Here is a 25,008-nt window from a genome sequence, read left to right on the forward strand (position 1 = left end):
CTTTTAAGTTTTAAAAGTTAGATGCTTGCTGTAGCACCACCATCAGGACTATAAGCCCACAAAACCAGTTGAGGACTTTTGGTGAAGGTCTGGACCTATGTGCAGAGTTTGGTTTATGCTCATGCGTGTGAAGGGTTATTTTCTTGGGAGGAGAAGGAGGAAGAAGAAGAAGAAGGGGAGGAAGGAGTAAAAGAGCAAAAACAAAAGTCTAATAAAAGAGAGGAGAAAGACTTTTTAAAATGTTGCATTTCAAGAATAAAGTTGAAAATGTCGACAATAAATTTGAACTTTCAGTAAAAGTGCCAGGCATAAAAAAAATAATTCAAAGGAAGAAGATTTCTTTGGAATTTTGCTTTATGGAAATAAAGTTGAAGTGTCAAGAATAAAGTTGAAATATGTGGAGAATAAAGCTGGAACGGTATTTTCAAATCCTCAAAATGTCAGCTTCATTCTTGACATTTCAACTTTGCTCTTAAAATGCAAAATAAAAAAAACCTTCTATCTCTCGTTTCCCCATTCATGACCTCAAGAACTGATTCAGTCTTTATTGTCCTGCATGATATTTGGCTTGCAGAAAAACAGTGGTAGTGACTATTTAACAACTCTGTGGAGGTTGTTAATTTATAAAAAGACACCTCCAACCAGTTCCAACATGTTGCAGCATCAAAATCAGAATGAGTTTATACCGACAAAAAACAATAAAGCCGATCAGTTTGAACATTAAATATCTATCTATAAGATATTTGGAAACCATTTGATTCTGTTTTACACAGCTTTCAAACTTTTTTTTGGAATTGGAGTTGTACTAGTGGAGTGTTGAAAATTCCAGTATGGCGACAACTTTAATACAATGCAATTAATTTGTTCACTTCATTAAATCTACTATTGTTGAACCCAAAATTGAGTGATTTCATTTGAAAGGTACAGCCAGTAAAAACTGGCATAACAGCTTAAACATAACAGGATTATTGTTGACTGACTCCCGGTGCTACATGATTTATGTGTAATTGCTTTACACTTGTCCCGCACTGTTAACCGAACTGCACCTAACTGACTGCATGGACCTTTTCTGGGAGATCTGTGCTCTTTCGCTCCTGCAAAAACAGTAAAAGCTCATTTTAATTTGCTATTGAAAGAACACATTATTCTTATACTGTCAGTAACAAACACGTCAGTGAAAAAGAAGTGCTTCAGGAGGCATTTCGAGGCATTCGCTTTATTAAAACTCTCTTAAATCTTCCTTTTCAGAACTTGACTCTGTGGCCGCAGGGAAATTGGCATTGCATTGTATGATTGTAAAATATTAAGAGAAATGTTACTTTTGTTACTTTTGACACCCCTGTGGTAATCCATTTATAATGTAAAATTAGAAATCATTTATCATCAGCACGTATGGCCCGCGGCGGCGTCCAATTTATCTGTAGTGCAGCCCACATCAAGTGTGCCTGTGGCATAGTTTATGTAAATAGAGCATGTAAATTGTAGGAAGGGCAGCGGAAATCTCCCTATGAGACGGCAGCCCAGCCCACGATAGCTGATAAATCACTTTTCTACTGTTCCCAAGTGTATATGTTTAACATTTCATGCATTTTCAGTGTTCGTCCTTTACAACTGCAGCCCATGTTAACATGTTCTGAATGAAAGAAACGCAACTTTGACGTAATAGAGTGCAGAAATCCTTACATAGCACATGGGTTGGCAGAAGACATATCAATCATACATTACACAGACATGCTGATGTAACTACAGACACACGCTGTACTAGTGTATGTGCTATTTGATCCCACAGACACTCAACGGTTGAGCCAATTTAGCCTACTGCTGTTTCACATGACTTAGAGACAACACCAAAAACATAAAAAGGTCTGTCCAAAGGCATTTATTTGTTTCTGACTCTTGGAAAATGGGGGGCAGCACTGTATCTCTGAACTATCTCTTTTATCTTATCAGCTTTTATGTCTGTTACCTAGCAACTGACAACTTTTTTTCATCTCGCCAAGTTTAACAACTTTGTAACTTTTTTATCACTGAAACATACATTGAACCAGAAAAATGGAGCAAAAACAATGATGGGCGCTAAACTTCGAGACAGATGAGTTAGAGGTTTTAGTAACATAGAAGAAAGAAACAGAGTGAGCTTTGATAGGAGACACAATCTCTGCTCCAGTCATGTGGATTAAATATGTTAGCTAACAGTATTGTTAGCTACTTTTAGTGAGTGCTAGCAACTAAGCTAACACTACCATTAGCTACTGTCCACTAAAATCTGTTAGCTAATGTTAGCAAACACTACCCGTAGATACAGGACATTGCAGCTGCCATATCTGTTGACAAGACACCGCAAACGGCAAAAAAATATTAAGTTTATGGGCCAAGTGGGAACTCACAGGTGGGGGCAAGGGGAGAAACAGCACTGTGCATAGTCAGTACGGTGTATAACCAGGAAGTAAACCCAGAAGCTAGAAAACTTTATGTCTTCTGCGCTAATCAAGCAATTCTCATTGAACTGGTTGGGCACCATGTTTGCATACCGTATCTAGTTCATTAAAATACATCTAGCTACTGTTAGCTAACATTAACATTAGGATATTCAGGACGTGGGAGCTGGGGGTGAGTGAGTCATGTCAGAAGGGTTAAAATGTACAAAATAATTTAGATTAACATCAGACTGCTCATCCTTACTAGCATTAGGTCTATTGTTAGTGAAGACTACCATTAGCTACTGTTAGCTAACACTAACATTAGCTACTGTTAGTGAATGGTACCATTAGCCACTTCACAAAAACTACTATTAGCTGCTGTCAGTGAATGCTACCACTAGCTACTGTTAGCAAACACTACCATTAGATACCATTAGCGAACGCTACTGTTAGCTTCTGTTAGTGGACACAACTTTTAGGGTGTCCTGGTGAGAATGGGTGAAATTTGCAACGAAAACAGTAACTAAGATTGCCAGTAAATTGTAGGAGCTTACAAACATATTTTTAAAAGATATTTTTAAGCACAAATTCCTCCTGCAGTGGCTGCACTCACTATCATCTGGTTTAAAACAGGTTTATCTGTTAGTACAGGTTGATTTTCAGGACAAACAGGACAGGATTTGGGATTTGGTTCTTGACATTGGGGACTGTCCTCAATTTTTTAGGACATCTGGTCACTCTAACTTAAGTTAGGAGAGTTTATGTAAGATTTTGGGAAGTTAGGATGTCTGTGTAATACACTTTTCCTAGCCTCAGTTAGGATAGGAACATTGACTTAGGAACTGTTCATCTGTAATGGCTTTTTTTTTTCCCTAAATCAGGCCCTAACCCTAGTTACCACGGTTACCAAACAGTTAAGACAGCAAGTAAGGATGTTTCTGTAATACAAACCCTGAGCATGAATTAAAAGCAGCTGTCTGCAAGCCGCAGACAGATAGGCAGAGAAACAGACAGAGACAGAGACAGGTAGACAGAGAGCCACAGACAGAAAGAGAAACATGTTCCAGTCTGAAGTAACCATGGGCTCAGGATGAAAGGTCTGTCAACGTCACACACTGCAGACACAGTCCAGGTCAAACACTGTGTAGACCTGTTCAACTTCCTCCCTCGGTTTAATCCAACACACACACAGTCACACACACGGTCTAAAAGCATTAGGGTTCGTCTCTCAGTCAATGGAGGACTGCCACTATTAATACGTGTGACAACCCAGTCTGAGAGACTTGTCATTTTTGGATAACACCCACAATTTGAAGCATCTTGGTGTCCTCAGTGTAACCATGAATGAAGTGCTCCTCGCTGCATGAATGAGTGCACGTGAATGAGTGTGCCTGCCAACACGAGCGTGCAAATGTGTTGTGTATACACTGTAGTATGCATGATGGAATATCTATGCAGGCTTCCGTGCCAGAATGATGCATATAAGGGCGTGCATGCACGACTCGTACCGATGTGATTTAAGTTTGTGTCACAGCGTGCCAGGACCGGAACATAAACTTCCTGTTACAAGGCTGAGAGCAACTGATGGGCGACCACGATCAGGATTTTACTGAGCCTGTCATCCTGCAGCTCTCCAGTGATAATTTAGATTATATCTTTCCATACTAAAAGCATATTTTAGAGCATAAAGTGTATTAAAATGTGTGTCATTTATACTGCATCACTGTAAAAAGAATTTCTCCATCAAGGAAGAAGAGAAAAAAAAAGATGAAGTCCAGTATTGATTAATGTTTTAGCTTTGGTTTGGTCTGTTAGTTTGTATTTCTAATAGTGGAGAGATGATGGGATTTCATGAACATTCAGATTTTCCATCCTTGGGTCGGGAACTACTTGACTCCTTTGCAATATAATAAGTAGCAAACTAGCTCCACCTTGACCACCTGCAAATGTTTTCATACCAACTGCAGATGCTTACAGTTCACACTGATACATCGGTATTAACAATCTAATAATGTAATCTATAATAATACATTATTCACAGATTTTTCTGCAGTAGGAGTACTTTCACTTTGATTTTGTATTTAACTCTAACTTAAGAGTTAGAATGAACTTATAATGGAGAAATTTTACATTGTTGTGTTTTTACATAAAGGGATAGTTCACCCCAAAATGAAGACTCAGTCATTATCTCCTCATCCTCAAACAAATGGAAGTGAATGGTGCCGATTTTTCAAATGTAAAAATAACAACAGAATAAAAACAGAAAATGCCTCCATACTGCTCATCTGGTGTAATCCAAGTCTCCTAAAGCCCTGATATGCCAAGCCGACTAAAAAAAATGTTATTTACATAATGTTTTTAGCTTGAGTCCTCGCTGTGGATCCTTAGCTTGGAGCCAAGTTCACTTGCACACTGCCTGAACTTGGTGTGTGTGGTGTGATGGTGTGCAAACAGCATATGTTTTTTTTTTTGTCACCATTTACTTCAGTTGTTTGGGCGATTCTGCAACACTGTTTCCCTGTGAAACTCCAGCAGTGGACTAACAAAATAAACCAGACCTTCAAATCGGCATGAGGGTGAGGAACTCGAACAATGAGCTCAAAGCTGCACAGAGCTGTTGATTCTCAGTTGAATTAACGACATGAACAGGGAGTCATTTGATTTAATGTTCGAACTATCAAACATATTGCATTATGGGGCCTTAAGTGTGAAATTTATGTAGGATATTGAATAGTAGTGTGACTCTTTTTGTAATAATGAGAGCCAAGCATATGTCACGTTGCAGCTGTTGGAGTACAGCTGAAAATAATGTTTTAGGCTGCCGTTTGTCAGGAGCCCTTAGAGACAAGTGAGAAAAAAATTCTGGTGATTCATTTTAAAGTCTGATATTAAGTGTTTTGGCTCCTGTATGTATCATTTGAGAACAGGTGGAAAAAAGGTTTTGCCAGAATAATTTAAGTTCCTTAAATTTTCCCCCCATCTGTGAAACAGGTGGGACGAAAAAAAAAGTTTTTCAAGTTCATTTTTCTAAGTTATTTTTTTTTAGTCTATGAGAACAAATTAATTAAAAAAAAAAGTTTGGGCAGGTGAGTTTTTTTGGTTGTTGTTGTAATACTCATTTTGGCCACAAGAGACTGAAGTGCACTCTGACCCCTTGCTCCAAATAGGACTGAAAGCATTCATGGTTTTTTTTTCTAGGTGAATTTCTCCATTTTCTCTAAATACAAGCTACATTGTGTTTTGGCAAAGTTATGTATGTTTAGAACAGACTTCATCTAAGATGAATCGGCAGAACTTTTCCTCCCTTCCCTTCAGGGATTTCTTACCATTCAGATTTCATTGATTCAGTTCATCCAAAATCAAAAATGCATATTTTCTCTCTTAATTGTGGTGTTATTTATCCATTTAGATTGCACTCGGCTTGTGATGCTCAAACCGTCTAAAAAATTCAACAGCAATGTCTCTCTACAGCAATCATGACCCAGTTACTCAAGATGATCCACAGATCTTGTTGTGAGCAGTTTCATGTAGAAACTATTTTCCTTGTAATATGAATAAAGTAGTTCTGGTTGATTCTACAGTAAAAAGAAAGTAGTTCCTACATAAAACTGCTTACAACAACGTCTGTGGATCATCTTGAGTAACGGGGTCATGATTTCTGAAAAGAGACATTCCTGTTGAGTTTTTCAAACGTACTTTTTTTTCTCTCTGAAACTCTGCCACACTAAAACCATCTAGGAGGACAAACATCATAACAGGCAAGAGGAAAAATATGCAATTGTGATTTTGGGGCGAACTCTCCCTTAAAAGACAATGAGAAGAACTCCTGCACGCCGTCTTGCTTACTGCTGAAATGTTTCATTTTGTGGCCACAGATCATTTAATAAAACATTTAAGCAGTAAGTGAGTCAGTGTGCAGGAGCTCTTCTCACTGTCTTCAAGTTTCATCTTCCTGTGATTCACCTGTCAAACATAAAGGAGTGCAGCAACTGGTTTTTTCAAAATACAGTAACTATGAAAGTGGTTCACATCGTCTCAATCATCTCACATAACATCCTTAAGAGAAGCGTCATTAGTGAGTATAAACCATTATTAAAGCATCAAAAACACCAAACACACAAGACACTCTTCAGTACTGTAATACTTTTAATTATGGCTTTACATTTTTATACAAAAATGGCTTTTATATAAAGCTTTCCTGACCGCTGGATCAGAATTCCCTTTTCAGTAACAAAATGTCTACAAAGCTTTTATAGCATATATCGGCCGTGTGCAGGAACTTCCAGTTTAGAGTCCTTTATGAATATTTCTTTTCGTCTTATTCTCTTTGTCCGAGTACACAGACTTTCGTATTTGGCTCAGAATCCTCTGAGTAAAACACACGTACAAAAACACACACACACATACACACGTACAAACACACACATACACACACTTTATATCCGTTCCCTTTCTTCTCTCAGGCTGATTTTGCTTTCTTTATTTTACAACTCATAGTCCTTGAGATATGATATCAGCTTCTCCTGCAGATTTCTGCCTCGGATGGGTTTTCTGTTTCTTTCCTGTGGGTAATTTACATTTCATGGCACAAAAAATTATTCTTGCAGCCTGAAACTTGCTTTGCACTGTCGTCTGCTCTCATTGACACCTAGGAAAACATTTAATTATGCAGTCCAATGAACTGTAAAAGGAATATTAGTGCTATTAAGTGTCTTAATATTTTAAATTTCTCCCTTTTCCACCTTTTCTAAATATGTTCTGTGCCTTTATTTCCTATACCTGAAATGTCAGAACAAAAAAGGCTCTGAATATATATCATTTGGTGTGCATAGATACCGGTAAAGTGCAAATAGTGTTAAAAAAAAAAAAAGCTTTAAAATGCAATTTCCCTGTTTGTTTATGACTTGATCGAGTCTTTGAAGCATGTAGAAGAAAACAAATCAAGTCAGTCACTCTGTTTATATTTATGTTGGTCCTGATCTGTATAAAGAAGTCCATTTCTGGTATCAGTTCTGTTTCCAGTTTGCTCCTCCGTCACACATTTCTGACGAACCCATAGCAAACACCAACACCCACTGGACTTTCTTTCTCTGCCAGCTGCCTGGCTGTACTTCCTCTGCCACCCTGCTGGGGGCAGCGTTTCTGTTGAGCTCTACTTCTCATCCACCACAAAGATTTCTTCAGGGATCTTCTCCTCTGAGTCAGAGCGCTCAGACAGCTTGTCCAGGTACTCCATGTCGTAGAAGCGCTCAGCGACACACTGGGCTGTCAGACGGGCCTCCGGGTCGTGGTCCCAGCACTCCTCTATGGAGGCGCACACCATCTGGATGCCCTGCAGGGGGAGCGGTGGAGCACAGATACAATCAGTCAATAAAACTGACCAGGGGCAAGTCTGACTGTGACAGCACATCATCACCTCCAGCTCAAACTGTGAATGTTCATGCGTGTTTATGTGTATCTCAGTCTGTGTCTGTGTGTTTTCCAGTAGAAACAAAAAAGAGGCAGTCACATAATTCAGCAAATTTATTCACTCAGTTGCCAGTTTATTAGGTACACCTAGCTAAAATTAAAACATAATAACATAATATGCATTATTTAAAATTATTACTTATGACCCACTAGGAGAGCGTGGTGGTGGCTGTATCAGCAGAGACTTTCATTATTATGCTGTGTGCAGGATGTTTAACCAACCCAAAATGTTGGCATTTCACATCCTGGGATCTTCCTGGTGTGTTTACAGACAGCACGGACAATCCTACTGATTCTGCCTTGAACTGAGATAAATATAAAAACTAGAATTAAATTAACTGAATCGATATTGTATACTTACAATTAAACTAAGATAAAATAAAAATATGCACAAATGCCTTGTCAATTTTTTCAAATTTCTCAATGCAATAAACATGAGGAGACACTGATGCATATGGACGTCTACATGTGCTGTGTTCGTATCTCTGAACTTCATCAATTTTGCTGCTGACAAACATCCCATAATATAACAAAAAAAAGAACTAGAACTAAGACTGAAACTAATGAAACCGACCAACATTTTTAAACAATAAAGCACACACACCTTGAGACTATGCTGAATTAAAACAAAGATTAAAAACTTCATAAAAATAAAACTAGAACTCTGCTGCTGAACTATGTTCACTACATGACAGGTGTCAAAGTTATGAATAAACCAAACAAAGTTTTGCCAACATATAAACATTTATTGAGATAATGTACGTTTCTTCTTTGAGTTTTAGAAACCTCCTTTCATTTGTTCGTTCTGCAGGAACGTGTATCATGTCACCTGCATGTACATGCATGAGACAACAGAACGGGGACCGACTCATAAAGACATTGTCCACAGTGCTACTATTTACTTAACTCACCAATGCAATGATAATTGTTTATCTTATCGTATCCCCGTTTGTGTCTGCCATAGCGGCCGCTAATGTTCAGACAAACCATTGATATAATGGCATTAAAGGAGAAATATGTAATATGTTACTGTACTGAATCATAAAATGAGCATGAAATGTCAGCACAGATTAAGAAATCTCAGCTGAAACCAAGTTGAAATACCAGCTTCTCTGACGACAAAGCTACAGGCAGCATGTCCATTTGGGACCAGACCCAGTTTTTCACATTTATTAAAGTTCGACTTAATGGCTAATGTTTGCTGAATGAGTTGGTGTCTGTTTATGAGTGGTAAGAAATCATTAATAATCTTTTAGAAGGAGCAGATGTTCAGAATTGTTAAATTGAGCGATATGTTAGTGGAGTCTGGCAGGCAGTGAGACAGACAGTCACTGACCTCAAACTCAAGAGTATTTTTCGGAGACGTGGGTTTTTGTTTTCAGGATAAATTTACATTGACAGAGAATTCACAGCTATAAACAGCTGATTGCTTCACAGTATAGGACTCGTTGTTTCCATTCAACTTGAAGGAAACCTGCAAGTTCAGTCTGGGTAGGAGGATGTGGGGAGAAAACAACTTGTTTCAACCATTACAAAGGGATTCAACTTGTTTATTTTATTGTTTATGACTCCAATTCACAATTTGGACTGCAGTACTCATTTTTGAATGCTGGGGTCTTACATATTTCTCTTTTAATGCTCACACTGTATGTTTTAACACAGAAGGTGCAGATGGAGGCTTCAGGTGCATGTGCATGTCAGTATTAGCAATAAATTTTCGCAACTTTCGTCACAGAAAACAGGTCAGTGTCCAAAAACGCCCTTCCAAATGAGACCAAATTAAATTAGCAATACACCTAATTAATGTTTGCACTTTTGCTGGCCTTACACCAGCATGAAAATAGACACAATTATTTTCCTATGTGAGAACTTTCCCAGGGGACAAAAAAAAAAAAAAAAAAACTTGAGAGGAACTCAGGAACTTTACCTGCATTTCGACTGGCGGAACGAGGAACTAAATTTAGCTCCTGTACGATGGTTACACGTCTCTGCTCTGAGGGCTGTACGTTCTGATGCTTCATGTAGGTTCATATGAGGCAGATTTGTCGAATGCAATCACCGCAGCTGCTTCAGCTTGTGTACAGCTTCATTTAAAAATTAATAAGCACCGGATGATTCTAGTATTATCCTTGTTTGTATGTTTACGAACAGTAAAAACAAAGTTGTTTTTATCTCCCTGATTAGTTATAAAACAGGGAGGCAAAGTAAGAGCATGTTTTAATGAGCTGAAGGTATTCATGGAAAATGGAGGAGAGGAAGACACCATCAGAGCTCGTTAGTAAATGTGAGAAATAAAACTTTTCTAACAGCTAATTGTTTCATTGCCGTTACGTTTTAAACGCAGAAATAAATGGCCATGAAACACTCAGCAGATTGTGTGCTTTGGAGGCAGCTGTTTCAGTCTGTGTTTACACCTCTGAACGTCTCCTTTTCACTCACTGCATCCACTGAAACATCAGAGGCAACAATAAAAATTAAATACTTTGCAAAAACACCAGGATAACTCTGTGTTGTTGCTTCTTCATGAGTAAAACTGATTGAAAAGAGTCATATCATGCATTTCATAGATTTTGTTAGGGTTAGCTCAACAGCTCCCATAGTCCCATGGTCACAACAAAAAAACTAAAAAGCATGAGCGCATCGTAAAGATGCAATGAAAACAGGAGAGAAAATACAGTGGAGGAACTAAATCACAACCTCACAATCAGATAAGAATAGGTTTGATTTTAAACATCAAACTTAAAACTTTGGAAAAGTAAAAACAGTTTGAGCCCAGAGGAGATCATGAAGTAACTAAATTACTGCCTCGCAGTTGCGTGTCTCCACCAACCAGTTAAGCTACAGTTTACATCAATATTTGCTCAGACTCATATAATGTATGTAGACTTTGAAGGAATTTAATAAAAGTGCTATGTGTTTTTTGGCAAATTGGAAGTTATCACTATACTGACGTGTGATTTCTAGTGAGAAACATGCTGTCTTCACTTCAAGACTATTTTTACAGAGGAGAACAGAGGACTGACAGAGAGCTGAACCGATCAGTTCAGGCTCGAGTTCAAGTGAACATTTGAGCCAAGTTTGAAGAAATTTCCTCAAGGCATTCTTGAGACATCACGTTCACAAGAATGAGACAGACATACGGTCGCAGAGGTATAAAATGTCAAAATTATGATAAATATTTCTAATAATGAGATTAAGAAAAGTTGAAATTATGAAATAAAAAGTCATAATTGAGATAAAAAAAAGTCAAAATAGTTGGAATAATGAGTTCATAGTTGAAACTATGGGATATCTGTATGTGAGTGGTCTAAATGTCATGTGTATGTGGACAGTGGTAGGAGAGGTTGGGTACTGGAAAATTTCCCTCTTTTTGAGATCCCAGTGTTGACAGGTATGGGGGGGGGGTTGTCAGTCCTGACTTGGCACTTGAGTTGAAAGACTTGGGACTTAGCTGTGACTTGCCTAACAATATAGTGCCTCAGCCCAGAGCTGATCGTGAAGTTAAAAACATGAAATCTGCAGATCAGACGTGTGTGTGGTGCCTCTTACTGTGTGGTTGATCCAGCTGTTGGGGATCTCGGGTCTTCCTCTGTCTCGGACAACGCTGTCCTTCATGCTTTCTACACACGGATGTTCCCTCAGGTTCCCAAACGGTGGCTCGTACTCTTTCACCTCTGCACAGACACAAGAAACAGGCACAGAAAACTGATTGCACCGGAGAGCTTCGGTCGCTTTATACAAGCAATAAACTTTGAAACAGATTCACATCTCCTGAAAGACACGGCTCTGTTGCCCCACAGCGCGCACACATCAACAACACCTCTCAAAGGATTCACTGTGTGCTCCAAATTAAAACTGCAGGTTGCAAACTTTAAATAGCACTGAAGCAGCACAAACAACTAAAGAATCCTGGGCTGCTGATAGAGGGGCCGAGGGGGAGATTTGCTGAAGAGAAACACTTATTATTATCACATTTTTACCCTCAGCGTCAAGGAGCTTAAAGTATCTCACAAACGCAGCTCGGGCTTTGTGTCAGCTCTCTTACACAACGAAATCCAGGGTGCTTGTCAAAGGCAGCGTACCAGTCCAGTTGACTCAGGGCAGGATTTCAAAGCCCTGGCGTGGAGGATAGAGTCTGGAAACCGTGGGTCAAGAGTTTCCGTAGACAGTTTTATCTTACATGAATTCACGTATCCTCGGAGTAAAACAACAAATCACATTCCAATTTGCTTTGAAGCGTGGAGGACTCGTATAAAAGAAAACACAAGTTTCAGACAAGCACGTGACTGAGAGAGGAATGCTGAAGAAAATAATTAGCTCAAGTGGATTCTCAATGATTAAAAGATGACCATCAGATGAATTATCAGTTTGAGAATCACAAGGTTTTCCGCAAATAACGCCTCCACAAAGACGGACAGAAGTCTTCTAACGGAAAACAGATACAATCTCTACTTTTCTACTTTAGGAGGCTCCGAAAACTTTAAATTGACTGTCACTGCTGAATTGAACACAATTATCCCTCTCATATACCTTGTATAATTTCCTCCCCTAGAAAGACAGACGTGTACTTCTAGAGTGCAGTCACTACATTGTTATTAGAGTTATCAGCTTTAACTACAAGCTGAAACTTGACTGAGTGAAATGAGTCAAACACACGGTGCAGTCTGTTATTGCACAAAAGTGTTAAATGACTATTTACTCAAGAAGTTGGAAATGTACCATTTGCATGAGAAATGATGACTACTGACTGAATTTACGCCAACGAAGAAAAAAAAAAAAACTGTGATATTTCAGAAAATGATGCTATAGATGCTATCTTGGGTTCCTTAAGGTATAGAATATATAGTAAAAGCTGTTCAGTCTGTTAAGCAGCAGCCCATTGCTCAAAAACCCTCAAACCCCCTATTCTTCAGTTGTCACTTTTTTCAAAATGTGCAGATCTTAAAACCTTAAACTTGACTTGCCCCCTTTGAGCTTTCAATTACTGAAAGAATACACCTACAAGGCAGTGCCAATCACTGACCGTGGCACAATAATACAGTACATCTGGCCCCAAAGATGCACAGATGGCAAACATAAAACGGAAAGAAAGGCACAGTGCTGATACGTCTGGCTGTAAATCTGTCCCACTGAGTTTACATGACTGAAACAAAGCAGCGACCTCTGGAGTAACCCGCCCTGTCACAAGGCCAACAAGTTGTCTCTGACATTTCTTCTATGTAGATTACTACTGTATATATACAAAATATGGGGGAAAAAATCTGTTTGCTGATTGGGATAAACTACTGGAATAGAATACAGTTTTCAGGATGAACCAGATGACGCAGTTCACTCTTTCAGAACATGTTAACAAGAAGCTCACAGGATGTTATGAAGCACACAGAGAGGAATCAGAGACTTCTGGGAGACACAATAGTGCAACACTGGACTCTTTTCAGAGGCTGAAACTGCCTATTTGTTTTTTCTTTTGGCAAGTAGAGTTCCTCTTGTTTGGTACTAAAGCTTAAACAGCATTCAGGAGAAAAAAGTGACAGATCTGCTTTTGTTTTGACAGGTCAGAGGGAGTGCATAACTGTGTTCTACACTGCAAATCCACTTTATAAACTGTCAGGCAAACATGTTTATGTGTTCATCTCCAAACAATGGGTCCAAAATACTGTATATGAATCACACTAGTGAGCACTTTGCAGTGTAAACAACAGTGTGTATTCTAGGATGGAAAGATTGGCCAATCCTGCTCTAAAAAGGAAAGATGTTTTTTCCAGGCAAACCTTAAAATTAAACTGAACTAGCAAAAGCTATTGAAAACACAACACAGGGCGAGGGAGGAGTGCTGTGGCTTGCAAAAGTTACACACTGCATATTGACAGGATTTCTGCAAAGCAATATAACAAGTTCAGCAGAGTAACAATGAGGAACTTACACTGTGTCTCCTACGACAGCTGACATGTAGTGATGTGAATTTTGCAATGCTAGCACATATTTCATCCTTAACGTCTATTTGCCATGCCGGATGTCAGGCATGCCTGTAGAAAACTGTCTGAGAATCTGCAGCCAAGAGAAATTCAGTTAAATTTAGCTGCAGCGACAGACTGGAGAACGTCTCGGTGAATGTCACCCTTCCAGAGCTTTGTGATACACATCCATGATAATCATGTTGCTATAGCTAATGTCTTTCAGTGAATGAGCAGAAGAATCCTGGTAATACACTGACTATCGATAGGCACGTACAACACCACTTCAAAAAAAGGCCCTGGCACACAGATGTATTTAGCTCAGAGAAACATGTTTAGATATCAATGGTCAAACTGCAGCAGCAAGTCAAACAGGGCCAAAACAAAAAGCAAAGAGAAACACAAACTGTCCTAAATTATTACAGCGAAGTTGAAAGCAAACATAAACCATACCAACATTTGATATTTTGTTTGATATTTTTGCTCTGCTGCCCTTCCAAGTTAACATTTTTGTCTAATTATACTCAACAAATCATAAATGGTAAAAAAAAAAAGAAAAAAAGAACAGAGGTCCTGTCACATAAATACATAAATAATGCAGAAAAACAGATCCACGTGGAGTTTCAACATGCACTTGGAAATAAATTAGTAATGTGATCACAATAACATCGCCTGTTTCCCAGTCTGTCTGAATTAAACCACAAAAGCTCAGCTAATCCAGTCCCAGCCGCCTCTCTGCTGGCTTTCATTAGGCCGCGGTGGCTGTGACACTTGTTTGTGTTCCTCACAGGTTGTTAAAGTCATTTACTACAGATGTATGCATGTGCGTTACACGTTAGCAGAGCTTAATTTCAGACATATGGCACTGACTCACCCTGCAGGCTTACCCTACCATTAACTATAGCTGATACACGTCCTAACCTTCACCTAACCCCATTAAAAGAGACCAAAACCCTATTTCAGCTCACGCTGGATAAAACTTCAGTGAAACCAAATTGGGCAGTGCTCATTTTGTCCCCAAATCATCAACAACCAAGTGGTTTGAAATCCAGAAATCCAAAATACATTCCTAAATGTGGATTAGGGCAGACCCCACACACACATACACACCATGCACTCTTAGAAATAATGGTTCTAAAAGGAACTTCTTGAAGGGCTGATGTTTTACCTAGAGTCATTTGTGTCGCTACTTTTTTGAAGAAAGGGTTTGTCAAGGCGAGAGGTTCCGTTATGAACCCTTTTCTTCCAAAGAACCCTTTTTGGAAGAAAGAGCTCTTCAAAGATTAGTTGAAAGTATGGCTGTTTAAAGATGTTTTTTGAACGTAACATAGACTTAAAATCTAAAATCTCTCATCATGCACTATGGTTCTTTGTAGAAACTTTGAAAGACAAGCGGGTTACAGGCGAAATCCATATAAAATGTATTTTTAGATCCCACTGGGCTTTAAATGAAACCGCTGGAATATAAAAGGGTTGTTGTCAGAACAACATAGGTGGGTTCTAGATAAAACTTTTGGAATATGAAAGCGTTCTGGGTGGAAAAGCCTTAGTGGCTTCTCCAAAAAATCCTTGAAATATAAAAGCGTTCTCAGTAGAACCTCCTGTAGTAGAACCATTATGCCATAGAAGGGTTCTCTACAAAAATTATTGGAGTGCTACTAAATGAACCAGCCCATGTTTCTACCAGTTCTGAGTGGAACCACTGCAATCATCAGTGTCAAGGATGTCATCCCACTTTGGTTCCTAAAGAAAACCTGCCATTTTTCTCAGGTTCAAACTAATTTATAGTTGGTGGAAATGCTCCAAACGGTTAAATGAGGTCAGTTCCATGTTGGTGGAAGAGACATGCCATAGAACCCATGATTTGCCTTTTCCACCAATATGGAACTGACCCCATTCCGGTTCAAGCACTTACAAAATGTTTGGAGCATTTCCACCAAAATGTTTGGAAGCTAAAAAGTTGGTTTCCAACCAGAATTAAAAAATGGCACATTTTTTTATGTTATACAGACCTGTACATTGTGCAATGCCCTCCGTTGAGGATATCCTTGATTATAATGGTAACACAACTGATGGAAGTGTAGGCTGAGTCACTAGACAGCACGCAAGGATACAAGAACATCGAGTGCAACCGGTTTAAGAACCAGAACTTATTTGGTGGTAAATAGCCCTATAAAAGGTTTTACCAGGAGCCAAACTGGTTTCCCTTATGGGGACAAATCAAAGAACTGTATATGGTTCTATTTGGCACTTTTATTTCTACAAGTGTACCATCAGGCACTGCAGTCCTGGAGGAGTTGATGGTCTGACATCTGGAGAGCAGCTGCCATAACCTCTTCCCCTCTGCAGTCTGGCCCAACCTCTCCCTCTGGGGACTGAAGGCATTTCTCTGTCTGCAGCTCCACATTCAACACCACTCCACTATTATCCCCCCACGTAGCCCCACCCGCCCGAGGAACGCCCTCCGAGTCTTTCCAAGCCCTAAATCTGGACGAGCTAAATTATACAGGAGAGACATTTTAGGGAACAGAGGCAGAGATAAAGAGGCCTGAGCCTAGAATCCAGCTTTTCCCTCTCTCCGAGGTGCGTCGATCTCTATGCTTCCCGCTCACTCTGTAACTCTTCCTCTGTCTTTATAGTCTTGGAAGCTAAAGAAAGGAAAGTGATGGCTCATGGCTGGCTGACTGGCGCTGTCAACAGACGGCTGTGTTCTCCTCTCAGATCAGACCACGGCCTCGGGAACTGTGACAGGGCGGCTATGTGACTGCCTGCCGCTGAGACGCAGAGCGCGGATCAGACATCTGTCTTCCACAGACGCAGGCAGGTGGCAAGAGAGACTAGAAAGACGAGAGGAAACCAGGGCTTCACCCCAGTCATTATAACGGTGCCCTGGGATGTGTCACTCTGAGTTTCTCTGTGTGTGCACATGTGTTTCGTATTTTGTCTCAAGTGAGGTGAGCACTCAGGGTGTCATTAGTGACTCACCGAGCTCCAGGGACAACTTGGCAACTTCGGGAAAAACAAGAGACCAGCAGCGTGAAGGCATGAAACTCCTTGACTGCACTCTGTAAACACATCTCTCATGGTGCTCTGATTCCCGAATCAATACCAGATCTCTGCCAGCGTACTATCTGCAACGAGATTTTTTGGCTTCCAGTGAAGCAAAACCAAATTACTGCATCTCATTTGTGCAGCTTATTCTTTCCACCTTCCTGAGGGTTTATCAAGGTAGGAGGCTGGCTGTGTTTGTACAATGTTTTAACCTTTCAGGATGAGAACATCTCCTTGGGTTCTAGCCTTAATGAACTACAGGTTTCACCCCTCCGCTCGTCTCGGAAGCACGCCAAGACTGGAAAAAGTGGACAGAGATATGCAGAAAAACACACAGCAGTTTCCATCCATAGTCTCTATTCTGGTCCAGGGGTGGGACGGGAACCCCTCTGCTTCCCCTCTCTCCAGTAAATCTATGCTGGCCTGTCCTCCCTGTCTGCCTGTCTGTGCCTGCATGAGTAAAAGCTGGATGGCCGTCTGCAGTGTTTCAGTGCAGTGGGAGAGTAATTAACTGCTGCCTCACCTGCCTGGGGGTACGAAGAAAGAGACAGACAGACAGAGAGAGAAAGAATTATGTAGATAGACTGAGCTCAAAGTTTTGAAGCAGAGAATGACACGGAGTTCCTGTGCAACGACAGTAAGAAAAATGTGTTTAAAGGGATAGTTTGGATTATTTGAAGTGGGGTTGTACTGCTGAGGACAGGGTCAGCAGCAAAACTCATTTTAGCTACTTAAAAGAGCAACCAGTGCAAAAATCTGTACTGTCCAAATAGTGAGTTGGAGCTAAGCGGTATATTAAATAAGTTGAATTCCTATTTAATGCACAATATATGGTTGAAGTAAGTTGTTCCCCCTGCCCCCTCCTCCCCAGACATGAAGCTCAGGCGGGCTGCAGTTCATCAGCTGTTTATAACTGTCAGTTGTCTGTCCATGTAAAACAAAGCATTTTATCCACTGCTCTGAAAATACACACTCAACGTATACACACAGTAGCTCCATTAATATATTGCTCAATTTAACTGTTATAAACATCTGTTCCTTCTAAAAGATTATTGATGATTTCTTATGATTCATAAGCAGACACTCACTCATTCGGCAAAGATTCAGCATTAATTTTAACTCTAATAAATGTGAAACTGGCAAATAACAGCAGTTGTTCCAGACCAGAATAGACATTTCAGTTTCAAAGGAGAACAAGCTGGCTGTAGCATTGTTGTCAGAGAAGCCAATATTTCAACTTAGAAAGTTTGTGTAATCTCTGATGACATATCATGGTCATCTTATGATAAATTTAAGTAAATATATTACAGATTTGCCCTTTAACTTGCTATCAGGTGGGAAACCACTGTCATATAAGCCAAATATCAGTGAGTTTGGTGTTTTAAGAGGTTAATTCAGATTCACACAAAATCACAACTCGTCTGAAAAGGCAGTTTCACAACAAGGTAAAGCGGTGAAAATATTCTAAACATAATGTACGCTTGACCTGATGTCGATTTTTTTTTTGAGGTGGCTAAACTCCTGCTGCTTCCCTCAGACTAGAGGCGGGTCGACAGTCCTCTACAGTAGGTAATAACACTGACTGTGGAGAAGCGCCCCGTACAATCCCACTTCAAAGAAATTCTGATCACTTTAAATTGGGTCTAAAATAACGTTTACGGCGCTGCACAGTGTTTCTGTTTGTCGAGATCTAAATAAACGCAAAGCAAGGGAATGAAAGACTGAAATAAACTCAGAAATGAATGGAATGGATGGAGGAGGATGAGTGGGATGAATAAAGCTGCTGTCCCTCAAATCCCTCCAGAGGAAACCGAGTGAAGCCACACAGCCTGGATTCGTTTAGTTCATCTCTACCAACATGTATCCTGTCTGGTCCCCTCTCATGAGACATTAGCCGCAAAACATCCTCATATAAAAGAAGACATCCATACTTACAACCTCGCTCTGAGAACAGAGAACATCTTGGGGACTGTGCTCTTTGCAAAACAGGAAATAGTCTATTTTCTTTTCAAAGGTGTACCCACAGGGCACACAATTTCTTGCTGCTGGGAAGGAAAAGCAAAGGGGGGATTGTGGGTCACTCAGCCATGTTTTTTCTTGAGAGGACTCTTGGGTAGCGTAACTGTGCGATATACTTCAAGGAGGGCCCCCCGGGAGGATCGTGGGGGCAAAACAGGAAAACGCCAAAGTAGAAGCGTTCATGCCCAAACCGGGCTTTCAATCACTGTTCTGACACAATGGAGACAGGAGCAGTCACAGAAACATGTTGGACCACAGAGACACTAAAGGGAAGTGAAAACAAACAACCGAGTGTCGACATGAAATACTGCCCTGTGGTTTGCCTTCAGATAATCACTCATTTCTATTATTTGCACATATCCTGGCCTTGTTTTTGTTTCAGAATGACAAACACAAGTAACGGTACATTAGGAAAGTGAGGGCTGATCCTTGAGACTTCTACAAGATGAATTGTGTGTTTGACACTTTCAGATTTGGTTCCCACAGTGACTAATGGCTCGTGGCCGGCACACACATCAATCCTGTCTCGCGGCATCACACATCCAGTAAGTGAACTCGAGGCGGAGTTGGTCACTGCACTCCTAATTGTTAAAGTCATCAATGTGCCTGTATTCCTCAGAGGTCAAGTGAGCTGTGGAGGCAATTTTTCTTTTTAAAGTATTTATGAGGATATTTACAAAGACTCCAAAGGGAATTTCATCAATCAGTGCTCCTATCGATTTCCTTTACACTCAACAGCCAGGGCTCATCTCTAATTTACCAAGGAAAACACGCTTATCTCTATTATTAACTACAGTAAAGGTCACAAGTGATGTTAACTTTGTGGACAGTGGGGTCACTGAGCTTTCAGCCAGGTAGACAGAAACATCCTGTTTAAAAGAGGCATCCACAAAACACAAGTGATCACAACAAACACTCAGAAGTTGGGTGCCGACGACAGCAAAGAGGACTACTCATTAAAGGAGTAGTTTGAGATTTTGTGAGAATTAGAGGACAAAATATTGTCAAGTTGTGCTTATATATGCTGAACTAGTGGAGGCAACCTCACAGTGGTGACAAGAGCCTGGGAAGCCACTGCGCTGGCAAGAGATAAAGCGCTTATGTGGTGAGAGAAACGTGTGTGCGGGTTTGACATTATGATTGACATTAGCTTGGTAGCTAACTTAACTGTGGGCTGGGCATGAGTACTGAATCCCTTTAGGATATCGACTGAAATAACCCAGTACCAAGTAGTAAGAATACTTGCATGCAATCCTTTTTGTACCCAGATCTAGCTAACAATGACTATTTGTACGGTTTTACTCACAGCCAATCACAACAAGTGTTCTTTGATTTAATGTGACATGTGATTGGCCCACTACTGCAGCAGCTACAACTCATGCAGTCTGTGTTGATGAAGTTGAGCATGGTGCATGTGACTGGGTTGGCAGCTCAGGGCACCGGTGTGTGGCTATGCTACACGGCTGTGGCGTCGGATAAAAATACACGCATAAAATGCTGAGGGATCATTCCAGGATTGGTTCCTGAATCAGTCACAGATCAGGGTTGCAATGTGGCCTCAGTGTGAACAGTCATATCAGAATCAGTGTGACTTTTATGTCACTCACGCACCTTAAGTGTCTTTAAAAACTGGATGGATAGACCGGCGGAGAAGTGCTGACAGATTTTGCATGAAATCTGTTTCTGTGAAAACATTCATATCCATTGCACCACTCCTGACTCTGAACAGCGGCAGCCATTGGTCAACAAAAAGCTGTAATTAAAAATTTGGCTCGTTTTCTCTTCATCTTTGTCCTCGTTATCATCTGCTCACAAATTCAGTGGCTTCCGCTGCACATCAACTTATAAATGAAACCATCAACACTGACTCATGTTTTCTTTTGTACATTAGCGTTCTGTGTGTGAAGTCTCTGTTAGTGTTAATTTGCAGCTCACTTCAGGACTGTGACCAGTTCACACTGGAATCTGATTTGGGCCTCATTTAAAAGACAGTCTGAGCAGCCAAACAAATAAACCTGATCTGAGCAATCAATCAGAATTGAGCACTTAGCTGTGCAGGCTTGAATAAGGGTTAAAACTGACTTTGGCAGAGAAACAAGACTCGATGCTCTCCTTTAACACAGCTACACACAGTAAGTGTCTTTAAAATCTATGGATGAAAGTATTCATCAAGATTTTATTTATTTACTTAATCCTTCACTGATGTTTTATATCAATTAATAATTCATTTAAAGCACAATTTATCAGTTTACTAAAAGTAGGTCAACCTAAAAAGGCCAAATGTTTTGATTGGGTTTTGATATCTTACAGTCTTTTAGGCTGATGTTATCAAATTATTTGGCAAAATAAACATGCAAGCATTTTTTTTAAATTCCACAGATTATGAGTTTTCAGCCGTTTCCATCAAAAGCTGCTGGTTTAGCCTTTATGTTCAAATATTGATCTGACACCTCCGTGAAGTAATTTCTCTCACTTGCAGTCGGTCCAATCAAAATTCAGCATTTCATCCTACAGTCTGATCGCGTCTTACCTCCAATCGCGTTACACCTGGAGATGATCTCCCACAGTACGAGAGCCATGGAGTAAACATCAGCCTGCTTGAACGACTCGATGTTTTCTAGGTTGATTCTGGACTCCAAGACCTCTGGGGCCATGTACCTGGCTGTTCCCACCTGAGAAAAAGCAGGGAGACAAAGTTTTCAATGTCACTGTTTCTTGTTTATATGATATATATTGTTCTATTTCCTCTTGCTTGTTTACTTATATTTTTATAGTATTTATGGCTTTTTATTGACGCTTATTTCTATTTTCTTATCCCCTTTGCTGCTGAAACAGTGCTAAATTTCTCTGTTGTGGAACTGATAAAGGAATCTTCTGTTATCTTATCATCTTATTTTCTTTTCCATGATACCACAAAAGATGTACATGTTAACACTACGTATAATATTGTTTTGAACGGATTAAACAGGGTGCTACATTTATGTGGAGCTCGTAAACCACACAATAAAGTCACTTTTTTAACTAATGACTACCTTTTTATGCCTAAACAGGAGTTGTTTAGTCGCTAAGTAGACCATCTGAGCAGTAAGAGTTGTTTACCTGCATTAATCAAGTGACAGGCGGTAATTTTGTGCTGTGGTAAGATGTCACGTCACATTTATCTGAATTAAACCATGCTTGATGTATAACATAATTGGAAAAACAAAGGTAGCTCTGAGCTCAACAACACATTGCTTGTCTTCACATAATTACCACCCTGGAAAATGTGCTCACTGGCGCTTCCTCGAAAATGCATCAAGGGCATTACAATGCATTACGTGCGCTACGCAGCAAAGGTTGAGGCCTTTTCATAATGAGTCATTTTCATAACAGAGTCTAATATGAGTCTGGCCTATTACATCGGCGTAATGAGTCTATTAAGAATCAATCAGGCCTGTTTGTCTTGTGAATACAATAAAACGACAACCTAAGAACACTTACAGCACTATTTCTATCAGCATTAGCCATCTGGGGCCAATATATAGAGGGTGCCAAATATTAAGAGATGGTGTCCCTGAGAGATGAGGATCAGACATGAAAAGTTTGATTGATAGCCTCGCTCTTTTCAGGGTCTGGTAAATATCTTAAAAGAAATATATGGCAGGGGTTGGAATGGCTTGTGGCTGAAAATTATAACAGGAGAGGATTTTTTTTTTTTTATTACAACCCCAATTTCAAAAAAGTCAAGGCAAGATATTTAACGTTCAAACTGATAAACTTTATTGTGTTTTTTTTAAAAATATAGACTCATTCTGAATTTGACGCAAATGTTGAGACAGGGGCAGTTGGCGAACAGTCCAGGGTCTCCATAGTTTTTTTGTGTCTTGTAATGCCAGTGGGAGACAGGTCTGGACTGCAGGAAAGTCTAGTACCCAAACTCCTTTACTACGAAGTCACATTGTTGTAACACATGCAGAATGTGACTTGGCATTTGTTTGCTGAGATAAGCCTGAAAAAGAGGTTTTCTGGGTGGCAGCATATGTTGCTCAAAAACCTATTTGTAACTTTCAGCGTTAATGGTGCCTTCACAGACATGACAGTTACACATGATCCCGTGTCCATTAACACACCCTCATACCATCACAGGTGCTGCTGGCGTTTGAAGACAGAACTAATAACAATGTGGAGTTTCCTTCTCTTCTTTAGTCTGGAGGACAAAATGCCCATGATTTTCAAAAGAAAATCTGAGATGTGGACTAGTCGGGCCACAGCACACTTTTCCACTCTTCATCAGCCCATCTCAGATGAGCTCGGACTCAGAGAAGCTGGCGACATTTCTGAATGTTGTTTATATAAAACTTTCACTTTGGCCCTGCATCTACAAATACAAGTTAAGACTCTATCAGGCAAACTGTTTATTGATGGTGGTCGGTTTTTAATACAATGCTGCCTGAGGGGTCAAAGGTCAAGGCCTTTCAATGCTGGTATCATTGAAATCTCCTAATGACACCATGGATTGTGGATGATGAAATCCCTGAATTCCTTACAGTTTTGTGTTGAGAAATGTTCTCAAACTCTTGGACTATTTGCCCGAGCAGTTTTTCATGAACCTTGCCCTGTCCTTGCTTGTGAACGACTGAGCCACTTTCATATCCGATCATGATACTGTCACCTGTTACCATTCCACCTGTTTACACGTGGAATGTTCCACACAGGTGTTTTTTGAACTTTCCACAGTTTTCCCAGGCTTTTGTTGCCCGCAAACGCATTGCAGGCATCAAATTCATAATGAATGTATAAAGTTTATCAGTTTGACCATGAAATATCTCGTCTTTGTACTGCATTCAATAGATTATTGGTTGAAAAGGATTTGCAAATCCCTGCATTCTGTTTTAATTTACGTTTTCCACAGTGTCCTGACGTTTTTGGAATTGGGGTTGAGGGGATCAGAAGCCAAATGTAATCAAATTAAGGATGGGATGGCCTTACCTGCCCACTGTTGGCCAGCTCGTCCACAGACAGAGAGTTGTCCAGGCGGAGGGCGAGGCCGAAGTCACATAGGCAGCAGGTCAGGTCACTTTTCACCAGTATGTTGGAGCTCTTAATGTCCCTGTGTGTGATGGGCACCTTGTAGCGACCGCAGGTGGTGTGGTCACTGTGAAGGTGAGCCACTCCTCGAGCTAGTGAACCTCCCAGCATCCAGAGGTCATGCCAGCTGACAATATGGTGAATCAAGTACTCCTGTAGGTTCCCTTTGGGGTGGTAGGCTGTGATCAGCCAGTACTGTCTGTGCACCTTCCTCTCCTCTGCTGTTAGGAAGTGAAGAACATTGTCGTGTCTCAGATCTGCGTCTGAGAAAATCTCCTTCTCATTCTTCCAGGAGGCGTACTCCTCGTACTGGAAAATCTTAATGGCCACTGTCTCAAAGCCCTGCTCCTCGCTGACCGAGGAGCCCTGCTTAAGTTTGGCTTTGTAAACTTCTGCAAAGCGTCCTTTTCCGACCTGAACATCCAGTTCAATGGGCAGCAGCTCCGTGTTGTGGTTGAGGTTGTTGGCGTGCGTGGAGCTGCTGTCCGAGCCTTCATCGTCGATCATGATGGCGTGACCGTCACTGAAGTCCAGCGGAGGGCCCCTCTTGCGCCTGGAGCTGGCTTGCCGCTGGCGGTAGACTCGATAAAAGTAGAAGGAAGTGATGACGACGACAGCCATAACCAGCAGAGGCACCAGGCTCACTAAGATGACGGCCACCACCTGGGACTCCATGCCTGATGGAGCAAAAGTCAAAGGATTATGATAATGACAGTGAAGAGGCCCCTATCCATATAGTAAGGTTTAAAGCCCTGCTAATTAATATTTTTATATTAATAATGGAAAAAAATGAAAATGTGTAATGTGAAGAAGTATTATCCCCCATTTCTGCAGATTATTTTTGCATCTTTCTGCTCATTGTTTTGGTACCAAGACAACTTTATTAGTTGTGTTTCCATCTAACTATCAAGCAAATTTGAAGCAAACTTCTAAAATGTTGCAAAACAAAGAAGCAAATTGAACATGTTTCCATCCACTGGCTCGGGGAAGCTGTCATTCTTTCATGTCAGCTATATTCATCAGCAGCA

At 40.4% G+C, this 25,008-nt stretch overlaps 1 protein-coding gene across 1 annotated transcript in view; it reads right to left on the reverse strand.

Annotated features, from left to right (window-relative positions):
• Positions 1-6,548: 6,548 nt before the first annotated feature.
• The window catches only part of LOC146313144 (TGF-beta receptor type-2-like), a 32,256-nt gene continuing 13,796 nt past the window's right edge, over positions 6,549-25,008 (reverse strand). Inside the window, exons 4-7 of the mRNA XM_084738773.1 lie at positions 23,882-24,657; positions 21,444-21,585; positions 11,439-11,563; positions 6,549-7,752 (exon numbers count right to left, since the gene is read on the reverse strand). Of these exons, the coding sequence (XP_084594899.1) occupies positions 7,573-7,752; positions 11,439-11,563; positions 21,444-21,585; positions 23,882-24,657 (1,223 nt within the window). The 3' untranslated portion in view covers positions 6,549-7,572. The remainder of the gene's footprint in view (positions 7,753-11,438; positions 11,564-21,443; positions 21,586-23,881; positions 24,658-25,008) is intronic.

This window comes from Lutjanus erythropterus, chromosome 16 (genome assembly GCF_056507025.1).
Source record: "Lutjanus erythropterus isolate fLutEry1 chromosome 16, fLutEry1.hap2, whole genome shotgun sequence".
Classification (NCBI taxonomy): domain Eukaryota; kingdom Metazoa; phylum Chordata; class Actinopteri; order Lutjaniformes; family Lutjanidae; genus Lutjanus; species Lutjanus erythropterus.